At 40.3% G+C, this 21,109-nt stretch overlaps 1 protein-coding gene across 1 annotated transcript in view; it reads right to left on the bottom strand.

Moving 5' to 3' along the window:
* Nucleotides 1–19,174, bottom strand: part of CTNNAL1 (catenin alpha like 1) — a 55,031-nt gene extending 35,857 nt beyond the window's left edge. Inside the window, exons 1-2 of the mRNA XM_032181511.1 lie at nt 18,988–19,174; nt 2,268–2,457 (exon numbers count right to left, since the gene is read on the bottom strand). Of these exons, the coding sequence (XP_032037402.1) occupies nt 2,268–2,457; nt 18,988–19,113 (316 nt within the window). The 5' untranslated portion in view covers nt 19,114–19,174. The remainder of the gene's footprint in view (nt 1–2,267; nt 2,458–18,987) is intronic.
* Nucleotides 19,175–21,109: the final 1,935 nt, after the last annotated feature.

Raw genomic sequence — 21,109 nt, 5'->3', positions numbered from 1 at the left:
CATCTCCAGTGTTGAAGAGTGGTTGACACAAAAGCAGAACAATAAGCTGGCAGTTTGGGCTTTTCAAACTAGTCACATTAGCTGACATCTCTCAGTGACAAACAATGTTTCCATGCTGATTCTTTTCTACAATTCAATGTTCTTGGATATAATTCGCCAGGAGATTTTATTGGCTTGCTTGGGAACACCAGAGCTGTTCAAAATGGCACTTGGGCGACTGTGTTCTGAGACTGAATTCGGAGGACAGCTATCCTTAAAAATGTCTCTGCACAAATGGCTCTCTTGCCTTGTCCAACACTTAGCCATCCACAGAGATAATACGAACACAAAAACAAATAACAAAACAAAAAATGGCATCAAACACATATGATATACGGAATTTTCCATGCAAGTCTTCAGTTAGATGTGAAATACATGTACATAGGTCTGAGAGAATAACTGACCCATGCCAAGGTAAATCTAAGGCTTGACAGAAAAGTAAACAACCTATATCCTCCCTCTTCTATAGTGAGGAAATAAAACTTAGAACGTAGAGGAAGTATAACCATTTGGTGAGAGAAAATAGGGCAGCCAGACTATTTTTAGATTCTGAGCTCCTCCTGGATACACTGATGGAGAGCAGGAGGAGAAGCACTTGGCCACAAAAACACTGCCAAGTCAAGAAACAGAGATTCACACTACACTGGTCTTTTAGTAGCTGAGATTATCAATGGGAGCTTTTGGCTTGTCAGCATTTTACTTGGATCTCTGGAGAGAAAAGGCATGCTTTACATAACAAATGGAATGTTTTCAAATTAGGACATTTCTGTTTGCAGCCAAGCTTAGTGGAGCAGCCATGAATCTTCAGTCTGAAGTTTATCTAGAAGAGTTTTTCAAGTAACAAAAACAGTCCTTCATCACCAGTGTGCTTTGTTGCTCCTCATTGATGAGGAGTTTTCAGAGGATTTCTTACATTACCATGCCTAATCTGTAAACTTTTTTTTTTTTCTTTTAAGCACAAAACTGGTATTAACTGCACACGCTGAGTGGAGTGTACTAAACATGCATCCCCAAAGTTTGAGGCCAGCACAGGATTTAACAACAAATACACCAGTTAGGACACCAATAGGCAAGTTTCTCAAGGCTTCTGCAGTTACTAAAAAGGTAACAAACAAAATAATAAATAAACAAAAATAAATCACACAAACACCCACAAGTCCACTAACAGATCAATTACAGTAATCCTTGTCTAAGAGTGGAGAATGGCTCCTTCCTGCAGACAAGGCATTAGTGTTGAAGGAAGGGTCATTTATTTGCCATCACATCTGGAAACTCAAGACAGACTTAATGCTTCCTGTGGCTTCAGGGAGACAATCTGTCATGCCAGGAGGTACTTCTGCCTGCTTAAAAAGGAAGAACTTCAAGCAGAACTTCCCATTATCTGAAAGTATTTGAAAGAAAACAAACAAACCCCACACCCAAATACCACAAACAACAAAAGGAGCATTATTCAAGATCTGATCTTTTTGAGAGCTGCACTGCAGTTGTAAGAATATTCATTTATGAATAGTCACTAAAACATCATTCAAGGGACATATCCGGGAAGGTGGTTTCTAACATGACACTGACATTCTCTTACAGGATCAGAGGATGCAACCTACTGTTTGCCTAGAGAGGGCCTTCTGAAGGGAGAAGGGTGACAAAGTCAACTCAATCAATTTTACATACTTCAAATTCAATCCATACACCCAGCAAGTCTGCAACAAAAACTGAATCCAGCAAAAAGACAAGCATGGTATGATTTTCATTTTACTGAGGGAAGTCATAGGATGACTGATGTGAGTCATCTTATTGACTCTTGATGAAATATGGGTTGACACTGACCTTCATTCACACATTCAGATTTAAAATGAAGTGATCTCAAATTACTTTATATACTCCACTGTTTTAGCTTGAGAGCAACTCTACGCTTATTTTCTCAACATTCTGCTCTTTGTCTCTAGTAACATCTTATTATAAACAGCAGTCAGGTAATTCCTTGTGGCAAAAGATCAAAGCCAACACACAACTCCATCCACTGGATAAATAAAATGACACAGTGGCTCATAAAATGACAGCATTTTAAGCAAGCAACAAAAATGAGTGACAGATCAGGCCTTGAATGAACCAGAGAGGTTTAAACAATTAAATAACACATTAAAGATCTTACATTATTCCTGGCACTAAAAATGCTGTGCCAAAACTGGCACATGCACAAAAGGTTACAAATTTCATGAGTAACTACATACCTGCTCTCCTTGCCTCGATGCAAGCAACACTCATTTCTTCTTTCAATTCATGGTTTTCGTTGGCTATAGCTTCACCCACTGTAACAAATCTTCCAACTGCCAGGTTAACTGCTTGGCCCACTCGCTGAATTGCTTGCAGAGTCTTGTCTGAACGCTTTGGTTTATCTTTATGATTAATAAGAGTAGTTATCTGTGAACAAGTAAGAGTTAACTTTTAGAACTGTATACAAAATGAGTTTTTGATATTATAGACAAGTTTTGAGCTGTTACTGAACTCAGTAACATACAACTTAGCATACTAATAAAATAAGTGTGGGGTCATGAGTTATCATTTAACTTCTTAGAGAAGAAAAAAAAATGAACATAAGTTTGCTCATCTGCTGTGATCTCAGCTTATCTCTGATCTGAAATGAATTGATTTTTTTTTTCCTCCTACTCACAATATTAAAATAAACTGCCCTAGGTCTCAACAGGCTTTCACATTAAGGACAGACTAGAAGTTGAGGAGTCCAGCTGTAGGCATATCAACACTGTTTGGGGTTTACTAGTATTGGAAATCCTATAAAGTATTTATGCTGCCAGGTGACTAAACACACTCATCTACTAGGATTTAGGATCTTTGGCTTCTTTAACTGAAATAAGCCTTTCTAAAAGATGTTTTATCCAATTCAATAAGGCAGGCTTTAAGAAAGAACAAGCAGTAACACAGTCTTTACACAAAAAGAAAGACCATTTACCTTTTAGAAACCATCTGAAGCATCCTGTTCTGGCCTATCAAAAAATCCTAAACTCCTAAACCAGAATAAAAGCCATTATTGTTGCCAAAAAAGTTAGTCCTGCTTATCCTTGCCTCATCCCTTCCCCTCCCTTCCCCCCATTTTTGCAATGAATTTATTTGATGTGGGTTAAAATTGAGCTGTGGAGAAGGCGATGTTTATTAGTTTAGTTTTATTCATAATCTGTTGCCCATAATCAGTATTTGGCAGCAAAAGAGAAAATATACAGACTAGAGGTGCTTCTTTCAGTAGCAGTGCAGATTAAAATGCACTGTAGTACTAGCCACATCCTTAGAAGCTTAAAGAAGTCTACTAAGAGAATCACAGAATTACATGAATTAAGTGCTTAAACACCTCGGCTGTATCAGCTTGATCACAGATGTCTGTTCCTCAGAAAAATATGAATCACGATTCATTCATACATTCTCCTAGAAGCTGTATCTGTAATGCTCACATCACATCCAAGGAAAGAGCAGGAAGCAGCATAAGAACTGTTCTGCTTTGTAATTTAATCAATGCCCAAGGCTTCTGTGTTCTCCTTTCTCCATCTTGTTCCCAAGCCAGGAGCTCCAAAGGAATGCCACTTTCTACAGTTCATACAACAAATTTGTCCCTATATTAGACCCACACCACAGTTCACCAACCTCCATTCCCAAAGCCCAAAAACCCTTGATGTCTCTCCAGCATAAAGACCAGTTTAGGATGAAAACAGTCCTATTAAAGAGTATATCCAAGCATATACGTCAACACTTCCAAGTTCATTCTAGAGATGGAATGATATTCCCCAAATGGATACCACTCCCAATTACCATCACTTCCGTGGAAATTCAGATGCATGTCAAACAGATGTTAAAAACGCCTGCAATGTGCAGCTCTCCAAATTCCAGCATTGTGGATGCTTTGGGTACCCCAAATACCTGAAGCTAACCTAAGAAGCCCAGCTGGCTAACTCCTGACTAGCCATGGACAGTAAATGTCGTAAGAGCATCAGCCCAAATGCTGCAGAAAACCAATTTGACAGAGGGGCACAACTTTCTTTCCTCAACTGATATTAAAGCAAACAGGAACCCAATGTTATGCAAACAAAGGACTAATACAAACCCGTTGAGTTACTGACTTTTCAAAAGTATATAGAATAACAAATAGAATATAAGTTGGATGCACATCCTGGCTATGAGTTTGCCTCCCACAGCATTTTATAATAGCAGAAGTTTAAACACGTTCAGCGTAACCCTGAAAAAATGCATACAGAACTAACACTGCAGAATGAAAGGAATCCCACGGTCTGTTGCAAATCATCGAGGGCATTTTAATCCCATATGTTACTGTAAAGGTACACAAATGACAAAAATCGCTAAGATGTCAGTTACGTTAAGTTGCTTTCATGAAGTGCTACAAAACATTTTTAGAAACACATTCATCTGAGACATGGGTGAACTTCACGATTCTACCACTTTAGTACTCTCTTTATAGGGGTCTTCAGGATTGCACGATTTCAGAAAGAGACACCTCCTATTCCCCACCACGTAAGGTGAAGCAAGCAGCAGCAACTGTTTTGGCAGGTGCCACCGCCAGTGTCATCTAGTCTGTAAACCCACTGAAGGAGTTTCTAAATGCAGATTAAGTTTAGGTTGGACACCTATGGTTACACATGGCAGATGATGCTTTGCAAATATTTCCTGGAATAATGAAGTCCCAACTGGGTAATATAATTTCTTTGGGACTAGCTGCATTAGGGCCACTAGAGGAACCATTTCAACATTAGAAAAGAAGGAAGCTAGTTGACCAACAGAAGCTGGTCAAGAAGTTTGAAACTTACCAAGACATAAACAGCTTCACACCTATTCAAGTGTGATCAACATTATAACATTAGATGTGGCACATGCAGCCTGTGCTGATACAGTAAATTTTGTGTAGGATGCTTTTGATTAAAAAAAAAATATATATATATAAAGTAGCAAGCAGCTCCTGAAATAGGAGTAGGTAATTCCTAATAAAAGAACAAGGTAGAGAAATGCATGAAATACAGATCAGCTAAGGGAATAAAGGCTCTTTTGTTCTAGAATCCCATGGGAATGGTGTCAAGCTGAGGCAGGGGAGGTTCAGGCTGGACATCAGGAAAAGCTTCTTCACCGAGAGGGTTGTCGCGCACTGGAACAGGCTCCCCATGGGCATAGTCATGGCACCAAGCCTGTCGGAGTTTAAAAGTCTTTGGACTGTGCTCTCAGTCATATGGTCTGAATTTTTGGGTAGACCCATGTGGTGCCAGGAGCTGAACTCGATGATCGTTATGGGTCCCTTCCAACTCAGGATATTCTATGATTCTATGACTCTAGTGTTTACGGATGTTTTAGATTATAAAAAATTACTTTTTCCCTCTATAGGGCTGTGACTCACAGCCTATCCAGTGGCAATCAGGCCAGAACCATTACTGCTGTGTTTCTTGCTTGTTTTTTATTTTTAAATAAAATCCCCTATGACTCCAAGAACATTATCTAAGCTCTGCTTTAAGCTTAAGACCTCCCAGATATTTAACTTGCTGTATACGGACCACGCATCACGCAGTCACTAACACTTGTGGTGTTTGGGCAGGAGTTAAGAACTGAAGAGATTACCTGCAAGCCTCTTTGAACAACAGCAATACACTGCATGCTGTTTACCTAATAATTTACCAGTCAGGTGCTAGAAAGGAAGCAGTCCTTTTGATAATACTTATATTCTGTTGAATAAGGACTCATAATTTATCCATGGCATGCTTGGATGAGACTTAGATGATCAGCTGAAGGATTGTGCTTTCTCAAAAAATTGTCAGTTACAATCTTCAGTCACTTGTTATGAGCAGCCCCCGGAAAACTGTCTTTTCCCACAACTTTATTGAAACTAACATACAGTCATAATAGATCAAGATGTACTTGATATTTAAGGAAACAAGTTCAACGGTGGCACTTTTCAAGCAGCTGTTTTCAAACCTTTTGGAGAGCCTTCAGATAGTGATATTTAAGTTGTTCTATGCTTCATGCACAGGAAGCATCATGACAGCATGCTTAGCTAAAAATATTCTGATGTCTATTTATTATCAGTGTAATTAAGTCTTGCATGACAGAATAAAGTGATACTTAAGAGATTGGGTTTCAGGAAGTATTTATAGGCTACTATATATAACACCAGCGGAAATGTAGCTATTTCACAGCCACTCCCACAAACAGAAGTTAAATTGGGAAATCAAGTTGGAAGGTACCCTACACACCTCCTTACACACCGTGTACGTAGGATGATTTAGACTCACGTGAGTAATATTTGTTATTGCCTCACACTAATCAGTTTTCCTGCTAGAGCAAATATTTTAAGGTGTTTTCTCTATGCAGTTGAGATCAGCTATTACCCCCTAGCATCCTTAGGATAACAGCTCCTCTTACATTTTGTGTATTTTCACATCTGTATCTTCCATTAAGCTCACTTAGGTTAGAAATCTCTTTTTGACAGAAGTGTAATAGCAACAATGGGTCAACAACTTTTTATTGCAATAATTTTGCAATAGCAAAATGGGTCAGCCACACACATCGCTCTAACACCCACATCTGCTACAGAACGCAACCTCACTTGAGAGTGCACCAAAGTAGCAGCTGGCATTTGACATTCAGCCCATCTGGGCTACCAGCAAAACTGCCAGGGAGGCTTCTGTCACAAAGGACAAGCCTTAGGGAACTTGAGAAGTTGACAAGAACTACCTGCTTATTCACCCTAAAAATCAAAAGTGTTAAAATTAAATGCACATCCAGGCATTACTGAAAGCCTTGCTAACCATTTTAAGCACTTGTGTATGTGATTATATATATATATATAATCACACACACACACACACATATATATATATATATATATATATATATATATATATATATATATATATATATAAGAAGTCTAGCTAACGTGCAGATTTTTTATTATTTATTTAAGAATTGGAAGGCCTTATCTTCCTACCCTTTTTTTCTTTGTAGGAATTCATCTTTGAAAGTTTTCAGAGGCTGGAAAAGATTAACCAAAATAAAATTCTCTATGCAATTAGAAAGCATCCAAAGGAGGGGTTACAAAGATGGTGAAGGGTCTAGAGGGCAAGACGTATGAGGAACAGCTGAGGTCCCTTGGTTTGTTCAGCCCAGAGCAGAGCAGGCTGAGGGGAGGCCTCATGGCAGCCTGCAGCTCCCTCACAAGGGGAGCGGAGGGGCAGGCGCTGAGCTCTGCTCTCTGGGGACAGCGACAGGACCCGAGGGAACGGCATGGAGCTGGGACAGGGGAGGGTCAGGCTGGGGGTTAGGGAAAGGGTCTGCACCCAGAGGGTGGTCGGGCACTGGGACAGGCTCCCCAGGGCAGTGGTCACAGCACCAAGCTGCCAGAGTTCAAGAAACATTTGGACAACGCTCTCAGACATTGTGTTTATTTTTTGGGTGATCCTGTGTGGAGCTAGGATCTGGAATCAGTGATCCTTGTGTGGGTCCCTTCTGACTCAGGATATTCTGTGATCCTATGAAATGCAACTGCATTAACTCCTAGTGCGCTAATTAACTGTATACACCCATATTCGGTTTACCCTGAAAACAGTATTTGAGACCACTGCCTCTGCTTTATGAACACTTGAAACAGAAGTTTCTTCCATACATTACTAAGGGGCAACCAACATCACCTTGCAGAAGTTGCACAGAGCTCAACACATGATTCAGGACCTCAAGTCACAGCTTCTGTAAGAAAACAGCTTCCAAGAAGTGGTATGATCCCACTACCCATATTAATGTATTTTCCTCATACTGCCTGCAGGCAGTATGCAAAGGGCAGTAAAAATATGCTGCATGTCCAAGACTGCTGAGTTCTGTTAAACTTGTAGTACTGGGACTGTTGCAGTCGCATCTTTACCTGAAGGCTTTCCAAAAGCATCTTCTCACTGCTTTGGTACACGCCTTTCATAAAAGCCTTCAGGGAAGCTAATGAATTAAACCACTTTAACAACCTAAGCTGGTTCACTTATCTACAGGGAAATGCTTGGAGCAGCCTCTGGCAGTCTTTCACACCTAGTGCCTAACAAGCTGATAAGCTACCTCTGGAGAGGAAGAAGGAAAAACAAAGAGCAGGCAGTGACAAGCAAAAACTGACAAGCAACAAAAGAGCCCTCCCAACTCAGATTATTGATCTACCTAACCGATTACCTCCAACGAGGGCTAAGCAAGGGTGCCTAGAAGGAAGAAAAAAAAAAAAAAAAAGAAGAGAGAAAAAGAGGTAAATGAGGTACTAGCTAATTACACTCATATCCAGAGTTTTGGTTAACTGCAAATCATACTTTTAATTTAAAATGTTTGTGTACTTCTCATGCATAACAGCTTCAACACACAGAAAACATCATTTGGAAGGGGTCGGAACAGCCCTCTTCAGCTCGTTCAGATCTGGGCTTCAAAACCTCCTTCAGACCTCTCTTTGTAAAGTTTGCCAAGAAAGGCAAAAGTACACAACTTCTAATTTGAATACACACCTCGGATTATTAGCATCATTACTATTCACTTGTTACACATTCTTGGAATTGTTTAGAGAACAAAAGAAAGGACTGAATTCATAGCATGGCCGTACTATAGCAGTGAATATGCACTTTCTTTGTGCCAAACGCATTCCTAGAAATCCAAGGGTCCTTTAAACTTCAAGATCTAAACCAAATGCCAACAAAATGATTATCCAAAAAGTGAAGATACAGGTGACATTGTTAAATTGACTTTTATGACACTCATTTATTTCCTCCAGCTTCCTCCAGCCTGTGTTTTTTTTTTGGCAGTTGCAGGAGCTCTAGAGAAAGAATAAATACAACTCACACTACTATAAGACATTATGTGGAATTTATAATACTTTAATAGTACTACTAAAATGACAGTTATAAAGGAGAATTATAAAGGAGAAATACACTTGCTTTTTTAACATTCACTTTCCAGACTCCTTTAAAATCAGGGAACACCAGTGATCCACAGATACAAGGCAGAAAAATAAAGCAAAACTGATGTGCACTCCTGCCGTTCCCCAACCACCTCCCTCCCCCCAGAACAGCAGCAGCAAAGAATCCCTGAAGAACGTTCAGCAATGCTTGACCACTGATCAAACAAAGCTAACTTTTTCACTCTCACGTGCCTTACAAGTCAGAGGACTGCCTTATCTTCCCCCCAACAAAAAGCGTCTTCAGAATTTCTATAGAAATGAGTGACAGCGGCAAAGATCTTCATTTTCAAACAATCCAAGTTCCAGTTTCCTTCTCTTTTCGAAAAGATGTGTAGAAGTTTACAGACTGAAATTTGCACTTTTGAGCAACTTGACACCTATAAGTTAGCAAAAAAAAAAAAAAAAAAGAAAATCCAATCTAACCTCTTCAAATTATATATGTGCATCAAGTACATTGATCACAGAATGAGTTTACCTATCCTGAAACACATCCAAGGATAAAACAGCCTTTAATGCCCTTTCCTTTGTAAACTGGCCTTCTAACAAGCACCATCTTGAAGCTTTGCTGAAGTGCACAACTGCCTCATTAGAAAAGTGAACTTGAACTAACAAACAATTGGTCTTAGGGATGTGCAAGCCAGCAAAAGTGCATTTCCCTCCCCTCCTGTTGTTCAATATCTAACCTAAATGGGTAGATTTCATAAACAAAACTATTACCTTTTTTTTTTTTTTTTCTTTTCTCATTTTGCACCTAGAAATCCTGGGCACAAACAAGTCTAAGAAAACAAAACCAACTCAGATGGAAGCTCGTTGTTTAAAGCATACTTTCAGATGTGGTCAAAACAGATGTAGACATGCTTTCAGCACCAGAGAGATGTAAGTCTCAAAAAGAAATCAATTTACTAATACTATCAGGTAAACCTAAAACCAGAGACTGAACGTCAAATAATTATTTAATTATTGTGGCTTTCCTGTCAAACTTTAACTTGCCTTTGTTAGCGTACTTAAACTTCTATTGCTTGTGCAAACAATGCCCAAGACAACTTGGAACTTCTTATTTAGAAAAAGTCACTGTTGTGGAACTAAAAATTCAGGTACTGTAATGTTGGATATATCAGGAACAACATTGATACTGCCTGCAGTTGAGAACTCTTTCATTTCAAGTTGGGACTGGCTCCTGGAGATGTAGAAAAAGTTGTTAGCCCCATAGGCAGCTTCACTGGTATGAATACCAGCCATTCACTGCGGGCTGCAGACAGGATGGTTCTTCGGGCCTTTTTTTGAGAAAGCTTCTTTAGCAGCTTTTGGCATACCACTTCAATTCAGAGAAACACCTGGCATTTCTTCTTGAAAAGCACATACTTGCCTAGGGATTAACAGAGAAGTACAGTGTACACTGGAAAATGCTTTGCATATGCAACTATTATCCACTTAGAGGAGTGTAAAAAAAAAATAAAATACCAACAACAAAACAGAACTTGCATATAATTCAGGAACCATTATGTGAAGGGCAACAAAAATTCATTCCATTGTGAAATTTAAGAAAATTTAAATGCAACTCCAAAATTCAATAACAAACTTTGAGAATAAAAGGAAACATTCTATACACTGGTTAACTTCTATATTTAATTATGTGTAATTTTGGACAATATTTCCTTTCTAAACAATTTTGACACCTGTGCTTTGAATAAAACCCCCCACACTTACGACATTATTTTTCTAGAACTCTTTTTATCTTCATTCTTATTTGAAAATATGTAATAATTTATGTTTAAAGTGTTTTATGTGTTTATAAGTGATTCTGCTTAATACAAAAAATTCAATACAAAAGTCTTCTTCTAGAACAAAGGCAACTGTGTAATACTTTATTTTTCTGTATACCTCTGAAAGAACTGTAGTATTTGCTCATAAATGGTGTTTGATTATTCATTTTATGTATAAAAACAAAGAAATCATCCCATTCACTGTTTAGAGCAAATTAACAGTTACAGTTAGGTCCAGACTCTGCATTACTACTCAGTTACCCCACTAGCTTTAAGCGAGGCTATTGATGAAACACAGTACAACTCAGTGAGTAGAAATGATCGTTAAAGGCTCTGGCTAGTAAGGATTATGTTTTGCCAATTAATTCATAAACAGAAAATAATCCATGCTAAAAGCAATAGGCTCATGCTACCATACAGCAATTTTATTAAACTATAATCAGAGTTGTTTGCAATCATTAATTCATAATTCATCCTTTGGGGATTTCCGTACCTAATCTGTCTAAAACCATCTGTTAACAATGCTGAATAGCAAGAAAGCTGCTCTCATTCTTTTTGTGCAGGATCATTGTGAGTCAGTTTTGATTTAAAATTCATTCTGCTGGAGAACTCCAAAAAAATTTGTTTAATCTATAGGAAAGCCATTAATCTGATCTCGAAAGTGTAAGAGAGAAGCTTCCACTGAAAAAGAGCAGTTGATTTTCAGCTATGTCAGTATGAAGAACCTTACTTCAGCTGCTTGAAGTGCTACTCTTATTCAGTTGTACCAGAGCTTAAGGTACTGAAGGTCATACCAGAGGTATCGAGTTTAACTCAAAGCCAGTTTCACCATTCAAGGGTTCATGGAATGGAACAAAAATCACATTTTTTTCCACGGCTGTGGTGTTGTTGTTGTAAGCATTCAAATGTAAGTTTTTCCTGTAAAGTAGATTATCATTAGTGATACTAATTATCACCAGTAATTAGCATAATATAAAAAAGAACATTCTGGACAGGTAAACAAAATTATAATGTATTCCTGTGTTCCTCAGCATAGTTTAACAACCACAACCATAACTGACCAGCTATGTCCCTTTCACTGTTTCCTAATAACCTAGCTTCAATCACTAAACAGCTGTCAATTAAAACTAGCCTCTGTAAAGAGAAACCTGCAACTACATCAGCCCAGAGACGCAATTGCGGGTGGACTGTGACTGAAGGAATCACAGGATCTACAGTCAGATGACAAACTCGTATGTTTAACTTTCCTACAGAAATCTGAGACAAAGAAGCAGGCTCCTTAAGGGACATAGGGAACCTCATGTAGACTGAGGAACAGCAGAACTGCTGCAAGCTTTGTTGTTTGCATAAAGTAGAAGAGTTGTAACACAGAATACACACAAACTTAATCCACAACACCTGTGGAGCCAAAGGGAAGAGAAGAGTCAATGAGTTAGTCACTAATTGAAACTAATGAGGTACAACCCTGTAAACAAGCAGCATACCACATGCTTCCAGACTCAGCAGCAGAGTTAACACGTACGACTTCTTCCACAGCACAGTTTCTCTGCAGCGCTAAAACAGGAGGTTTTCTTCACTCGGTACAAGTTACAACGCAAGCCTCTACACAGCAATTCATAATTTCATTAGACTTGGCACTACTGTTAAGTACAGTCCCTACCAAATTAATTTACACAGAAGAAAATCCTGGAAAAATGGAGAAGCAGCTGCGCAAAGCTAGCAAGTTAGTGGAAATTTTAAAGTACTGAAGGAGAAAGACTAATACACAAGAAGCATTTAAGAGGAGCACTCTTGTTTTCTTTCCTCAAATATGCTGAAGAAAGCAGTGGGTTTAAGACAAATATGGATTACCCTACTTTTTTCCCAAAAGGAAATTTCCAAAAAGTGCCGTGAGGAACAAATCCCAAGCCTTGGCACCATCTTGGAACAAGATCAGCCAGCAACATAAAAAACCTTTAGAACACTGCAGGTGGCCTAGAGGTACCAAAAATGCCTAGTGAAACAAGACAGGCACAGGACTTGCTGGAACAAATCTTAGTGCATCTGCTACATGGGAAATGCAAATACGTTGAAATGGGTAAGAGCTTGGACTGAATACTGAAGTTCAGGAATGAGAGTACACATTCTTAAGTTTAAGACTGTTGTCCAGAGAATGTATGAGACATGAATGTATGAAAGATGCTTCAGTCTCTAAACGAAGAAGAGATAATTATTTGGTTTGCAAAAAGCTCAGACATAGGTCTGTAAATGAGCCTGTAGTTCAATACAATGGTACAGTTACAGGACATACACAAGACTAACGCATGATGCAGATGAAAAGCAAGAAAAACTTTTCCAGTTTTTGCAGGCTTTTAAGAATAAAAAGCTAGCAATAGCAAGTTGGAAGTATGAGTGCTCTTAAAATATGCCTCTGTGTTTTAAAGTTGTCAGTGAAAGCCCATTAAGGCAAATCCATGACTGAATAACCTCCAAGATAACCAGTTTCACAGCTGTCAAATTTAGAAGAAACAAACATTTGTAGGAAGATATTATATGTATCTTTTCACCTATGTGATGCAACAATCTTTCACAGATGTTTTGGCCAGTGTTGGCACCATACATGCATACATTTGCAGAACTGTCATGAAGCTCCTTAAATAAATCCAGAAAAAAAATGTCCCTCTTTAAAGACACATACTAACATCCATATCCACAAGCATTGTGGATCTACCTGAAGGTGAGCTGCCGTTCCAAGTTTTGCAGCTACTGCTGCAACAGGAACAACCTAGCAGTTTCCAGGCACTTGAGGACTTTTAAGCCAATGAGACCACAAAACAGCTTTCTCAAACACAGAGTTAGTCCACAGATAGCATTCAAAGTGTCATGGAATGGTGGCATACTGAACTCAATGTCTACAGTTTAACATAGCTCTGTTAGAAGTCTTCAATAGACTGTTTAGTTGCATGAAGAGTAACAGCAGTACCACTAAAAGTAACTCACCAGCTCTTGCCATCCATTTCTTCAGGAGGTTAAGTCTCATATACTTGGTTACTTCCTTAACACAGCTTTGCCTCAACCCTTTGACAATAAGAACAGTGGAGCAGCTACTCTTGTGCTCAGCTATGAAAGAAAGTGAAGAAATCCCTACACCAGAAGGCATCTTTGTGATCTGCTCAGAGAACCTCTGTGGAATCAAAGTGACAGTAGAAGAGGCTGTTACAAATTCTGTGTCAATTCAGCTTTATAAATTGAAAATATGAAAACATGAAAAATATTAGATACAATGAACTGGTACAACTTGCCAACATTAGATGTCATTCACTAATATTTCAAGGAACTCAAAGATGCCACAGATGATACCAACTTTCTCATGTCACTTAAAACTAGATGGATAGTTGAGGTATGGATCTTGCCTGACACATTGACAAAGAAAATGAGGAAGAGCAGACGTAGTGGAAACCTGAATAAATATGATGTGCTGGGAAAAACTCATGGTGTTTGTTAAGGGAAATCCTGCCTCGCAAAACAACCAGAGCTCTCTGTAGAGATCAGGGATTTTATGGATAAGGACGGACTCTGCTGAAAGAGAACTAGGAATCGTTTGGTATGAACAAGTTCATACCAAAGGTTTCAAAGAAAACCAAGAGAGTCTCTGAACAAAAGATACTCTGCACGAATATTTAACTAATTAAGAGACAGAATGAGAAGAAGGAAGATGGAGTAGGAAGGCAGAAAGTAAATGATTGCTTATTGTAATAGAGGGAGAACACTGATGGAGTTTCACAGAAACCTGTGCCGGGACAGGGCTTATTCTGTGTTATCACAGGGAGGGGAGATAAGCTGGTAATAAAACAATTCACAGTTCACATCCTTGCTGAACAAGCTGGCCCATCATCCCAACTTCCAGATCATTAGTAAAAACATTAAAGCTTAAGAACAAAACAAAAATGTCAAATGGGCCCTGTAACAGTGTTGGATGCCACTGGTAACAGACTGCCAGCTGTTGTTTTTTTTTGTTTGTTTATTTGTTTTTTTTTTTTTTTACCACTGGTCACCACTCTTTGAGCCCGACACTCCAACCAAGTTTGACCTACTCTATCACATTACCTTTTCAGTATATAGTATATAGTTCATTGATTTATTTGCAAGGCTACTAGGATGATAAGGATTCTACTGACATCAGATACACACTCAGCAGCTGTTCTTACGAATTATGAAAGAAACAGACTGCTATGCTTCAGTTTATCGACTTCATCCACACTGTAATACTGTGTGAGTTCTACTTCCTGCTCTCCACCTTGACCATGGAAAACAAAAGATATAGCAGAAACTTTTTTTTTTTTTTTAAAGGCTAAAGAAGTACGATTAAGTATTAAACAAATGTAATGAACAGTTTACATAAGGAACATCTCCAAGTAACTTTAGACTAACCTTTAAAAACGTATTTGAAAGTGGGATGATAGAAATTTAGGAAAACTTTATACCACTGAAGAAAAATGATAAAGATCAAGTGGGCAATGTCTCTTCCAATGAAGAAGTAGAGAGCAAATAAATATAGGTGGTAGGAGCAAGATCCAAAAGGAGAAGAAAGTGGTTCATCATACAAACAGGTACTTGACAGCTCTAAACTCCTATCCTCAGGTTGCTGCAAATACTAGAGGTTTACGTGGGCCCAAGAAAATACTGGGCAAGACCACAAAAGAGAAATCTACTGATGATCCTAAAAAACAGAAGCTACATACAGTTTGAGAAGTCCTTACTAACTGGAAGAACGTCCAAAGACATAATCGCATTTGCTTGCCCTGTTCTCAAACTCCCCTATGCATCTGACAGGGACAACAAGATAAAGAAAAGATCACTGATTCTATGCTGACCTGTAGCTTGATCCAGTGTGGTCACTCCAAAGTCATGCCTTCAATCTGAAAACTACATCAGTGAGCTTTTCACATACATGGGAAAGCATCAGTTGTTGGTTCTTCCTGGGGCTCTAACACATAACTCCAGATACTTCTGGAAAAAACAGGACTCTGGCAGAACACTATGTACATTATATAATATTTACTGAAATGGGAACTATTTTAGCTTGCTTCAGAGAAACAATGCCATAATAAAGAACAGGCTTGTTTTTCTCATTCTCAAGGCACATACCACTAATTTATTCGGAATCCAAGACTGACGGGAACAGAAGTCAGCAACATGGACTTGTTGTTGTTGATGTTTTGTTTGTTTGTTTCTTAAGTTATTTAGGCATTGAATGCATTGGTCAAACAAATTCCAAAACCTCTAGTGATATTTTCCATAACTATGAAGTTGGAAAAACATGTTCAGTAACATGGGGGCACACAAACATTTTCCAAAGTGCCTGTAACAAACGGGCTTTCTGAATATAAAGTAGCTAGCTGTGATCCCAGAGGCCTACACACAGGTGGATAGGTTACCTTCGACTCTGAAAAGTGACTTTCTTCTTTCAAGAATGCAGGCAGAGCTCAAAGTTTCATCTCTGAACTTTTTCAAGTGCCTTACCATGAAGGCTTATAGAAAGCTATTCTGCCTTTTATCAGAATGCCTCCCTGGAACAGATCCACCCAGACAGGCTCCTCTCCAGCTGTGAGGATACCTGATAACCGCTAGACAAGCGAGCAGGTACATAATGGCAGCTGAGGAAGTCACTGGTGGAGCCACATCCTGGAAAGTGCTTTTTCCCTCATCTTTGCCTTTCCTCAACTGTTTAAATGACTTGTTATTAAGTGAGTCAGTGCAGACCATGTTAAACACCCTTCCTGACTTGTGTTGCCAAAAACTTTCCATAAAAAAAAAAAATTAACATAATTAAACTGGAAATGGTAGCAGCAGTGAAGAGCAAAGGAGATGTAAACAGTAGCGTTCATGTGAAACACAGAATTAAAGGCACCTACCCAGAGTAAGAGTTTTTGCTTTTTTTGTTTTTAAACAAAGTGGATTTTGACCCATAAAACCATATTTTCTGAGCTGCATGCCAAATAGTTTGCACAACACTGTAGAATAATTCTCTCCACAGTACAGCTAAGTGGATAGCTAAAAAGAAGTGTTAGCAAATATGCTTAATACTGTGGCTTAAGTCTGCAGTTTTCTTTTGTCAGTTGTGGCACAATCAAAAAAGGGAAGCATGAGGCTATGAATAGATCTACATAAAATGAAGATCTGGTTCAACAATGTAAATACTAAATTAAAAAAAAAAAAAAAAAAAAAAAAGCAACTTACTAATAAACATATCCAGTAGTGATTCTAAGGGCAGTTTCCCCTACCAGGAAACAAGAATCTCTTACCGCTGCTGGTAGTAAATATACTCTGATACCGAATAGTCTATAAGTAAAGCAAGCTAGAAAGTGCAATTTTTTCTTTAGTTGCAAAGTAGAAACAAGTAAACAAACATACATTTGCAGTATTGCATGAATTAAAAACAATCAATGTCAATGCAGCTTTTTTCAGTTTGCTTAAAAAAAAAAAAAAAAAAGGAAAGAAAAGATTTAGCTAAACAAGGGAGGTTGAAAGCCAGTTTCTTAGAATAGCCTGTAATTTCTTCTTTGCTCAAAAGCAGTAGTGAAAAGCAGTAGCAACATTCTACTTTTTTTTTCAGTGGTAAACAAGTATCACATGGCACTTCCCAGCTTTTTACCAAATGGTCAACTATGAAGTTAACTTCACAGCAAGAACAAAAGTTCCCTTTGCAACTGTACTTCGTACAGGCACACGTAAAAGAAGTCCTGCAGTTACTGTGGATACACAGCTTATGAAGAACATAAGAAACACATTTTAAGAAACAGAGTAACCTACAAACATCATTTCTGCAAAAATATTCAAAGAAAGCAAGCTAGTGAGATCCCTACTTTAAAAAATCTCCATATCTCTACTAAGAAATCTCCATGAAACAGTGAAGGAGGAGCAGGTAAATCTGTACAGCCAGTAAGTAGGGCATTCTATCTGGCAAGTTTAGTGAACTGCTGCTGACACCATCAGCAAACAGAGCTCAGCACTCACACTTCAAGGGAACAAGCTTGTTTGAAGTTTGGAGCACTTTAGCAGGAAAAGAGTAAGCTCCGAGCATTCAGAAACGCTCAGACACTTTATACGGCACGTAGTGGAAGTGAAAGATTCACTTCTGGAAAATGCAGTCATGGGTTTTGTGGTCATTAACAAAATCACACATGGCATATTCCACTTGCAGGGAATCCACAGAGGAACAAGACAGCCTTTCTCAAGTTGTATTGCTGGAAAATAAGGATGCAGAAGTCTGTTAACAGTAAGGCTTTAACATAAGCAATTAAGTCCATCCAGCCTTTGCAATTGGAAAGGTTTTTGTTTGCTCCTAAGCTTCCTGAAAGGGGTCACCTTATTTTACCTCTCTCCGTTGTTTCAGGGGTAGAAAGCTGACTGAGCTCTGTCATTAATTTCACTTTGCCTTGGGACAAGGGACTGAATCCCTGAGATGGGGTTCTCTTAACTGACTGGGTTTTCTTTGGAGGAAGGCAAATTACCATGGCAAGTGCAGAACCCCAAAAGCCCATCACAAGCCTCTCCTGCAGCCCGGCTGCACGAACACAGGACAAGGCTTATGCCAGTTTGTTTCCAGCCGGCCAGGACAGTAGGAAGACAACTCGGCATCACCAGGACCAGAGCTTTTTGGGTCGCTGCTACGCATCCTTTAAGGGTACTGTGCAGATTGTGTAGACAGGTTTCGACTTACTTTTTACCATCAGCTTTCACAAACGCTACAAAGTAAACGCTGCATGTTAATTTCACTCATTGTTTTTCAAGGCAGAGCGGCTGCACCGGGCACCTCAAACTCCAGTTTTGTAAGCAGAGAGCGAGGAGAACTAACAAACAAACAGACCCCGCTTCCACACAGCCACCCGCCAGACCGCCGAAAAGCCAAACTTTTCCCTTTTCAACCTCGCTCAGGGCAGCGTGGGACCCTCTGCGAGGCCCCTGAGGCTGCTTTTAGACATTATTTAACTTTTAAAATCCACCTATTTCCTTGGGGGGCAGGCGAGCCCCCCGCACCCCACAGCCCCATCCCGGGGCTCCAACCGCCCCCCGGCGGCCGTTACGCAACGGCCCCGCGACCTTGCGGGGTAACTTCGGCGCCCCGGAGTTTTCATTTTAATTTTTAATTTTTATTTTTCCCCCTTTGTCGGGCGGCAGAAGCATCCCCTCGGACACACGGACAGACAGCCCGCAGCGAGCGGGGGGCTCTACCTGCGACACCAGCGGCACCAGCGTCTGCTCCACCGAGCGCGTGCGGATCTCCAGCCCCGCGTCCGCCCCCAGCCCCGACGAGGACGACGAGGAGACGCCGCTGCTGCTGCACGGGGACGTGGCCATGGCGGGCAGCACGACCACACCACGACGACGACGACGACGACCACCGCCTTCCTCCTCCTCCTCCTCCTCCTCTTCGCCCCTCCAACTCCGCTGCCGCCCCGCCCCCCGCTGCCTTGCGCGGGCTCAGCCCTCAGCTCCCCCCCTGCCCGCCCCTCGGGACGGGATTTAAAGCGGCAGCGCCGCTCCTCATGGCCCCGGCCCCGGCCCCGTCCCCTCACGCCGCCCCCGTGCCCGCATCGCCCCCACACGGATCAAGGGTCTTGTCCCGGGGGTCCCCGCCCGGCTGTGGGGACCTCCCGGGGAACGGGAGCCGGCCTGCTGTGGGACTCGGGTTGGGCCCGGCCTCGGTGCCGAGTCGCGCAGTCTGTGGTTGAATAAATAAAAAGTACTCGAAGAGGAATAAAAGTTGTTCTCCGTGTGTTTGTTTCGTGTTCTGGTTTTGGAATGGGCTGAACTCGCTCCCCAGCACCAGAGCGCATCGTCCCGTGAAGGTCTCCCCATCCAAATCGGCTCCGTTTGGTCCCACCAAGGCAGGTCCACACCAACCTGTGCTATCGGGACCGAGCTCCTGGGGCTGTGGGCCACTGAGGTGCAAAGCAGCTCCCACCCACAAATGAGGGAACCGAGCTCAGCACCATATGCATGCCCACACGCACTGCCCAGCATGCATGCACCACCCTACTGCCCTACCGCCACACCACAGCCCCCCAGTCAGAGCCTGGGACCGCTGTCGGGCTGCTCAGAATTCAGACAGTGCAACCCCAAAGACACGTATCTGGCTTTCTTACCTTGTATCATTCTGTGTCTTCGGAAAGATTTCTGACCTGTCCTGCACAAAATATCCTTTTCCTGGTTTCGAAACCTGGATATAAGATAAAGGCCAGCGTTTGTTGTCCCACGGAGTTATCTATATTTATTGAAAAAAGAAAATTGCCAGGACTGCAAGTATAACCCTAGATAAAGATATGACCCTATTCCTAGCTCTTCAGGAAATTGGTTTCCAGCACCATCTCATATTTTCTAAAATGACATCTTATATAACATCGAGTGCTACATGAGAGAGATGAAGACGTAAATCTACCATGGTACAAAAACATCTAAATGATGGCATAGGCTTGAAATAAATGCTAGTCATGTTTGATCAAAGTGGTTTAAAGCACACTCGAGATTTTTTTTTTCTCCTAATTTTTATGCATTTTCTTACAAGCCATTTTCTTCTTTTCCAGGTCATTTGATTTCCCTTTACGTCTTTCTCAATACCTAGATTCTAAGCCTTGGAAAACAATTGTTATTTTCTGATACGTTTTGGTAGAGTGCTTGGGACAGCTGTGGCTGCAGCCTCCCTAAGCCTGCACACTGACCAGTACAGGAGACTAAAGGATCATATGAGCAAAGGCATACACCACACAAAGTGTCAGTAACACAAGGGAGAAGTACCTTCCTTTGTCCTCCTCCCTCCCTACGCCCTTCTATTTCATCCTTCAGAATTGTTAATTCCCATTCATTGACTGTTTTCTAAATATTATCATAACATAAATCGCATTGACATCTACAGATATGAATCTGTGATTCATATTAGAAATGAACCAGAAGCACACGCACACTTGGGTGCATAATTTGGTGTGGTCAGCTAAGTTCGTGTCACTTAATTTCAAAGACTGCCGTCTGTCTTCTTCAATACTGTAAAGAGATCAGACATCAAGGGTCTGATAAATATTTTTTTATTCAAAGCCGAGTTATTAGCAGAGGTTAACAGCAAATTTTACAGATTTTGACTTTACATTGAAAAGGAAAACAAGCTGGGTATGAAAAAAATGGTAGCAGTTCAAAAGTAATTTTCTGCACATTGGATGAATGATAGAAACATTACAATGACTTTCAGCAGACAGAAGTCCTGTTCCCAATCTGCCGCTCTCTATTCCTGCTTCCAATTTATTTTCACTAGAAAAGCAGTATCAGTGGGTCATGCTAGTGACAAGAATGTCTCATTCTCCCA

Source organism: Aythya fuligula, chromosome 2, assembly GCF_009819795.1.
Source record: "Aythya fuligula isolate bAytFul2 chromosome 2, bAytFul2.pri, whole genome shotgun sequence".
NCBI classification, from domain to species: domain Eukaryota; kingdom Metazoa; phylum Chordata; class Aves; order Anseriformes; family Anatidae; genus Aythya; species Aythya fuligula.
Note: the sequence above shows the minus strand (reverse complement) of the source record. Positions and strands in the feature narration are given on the sequence as shown.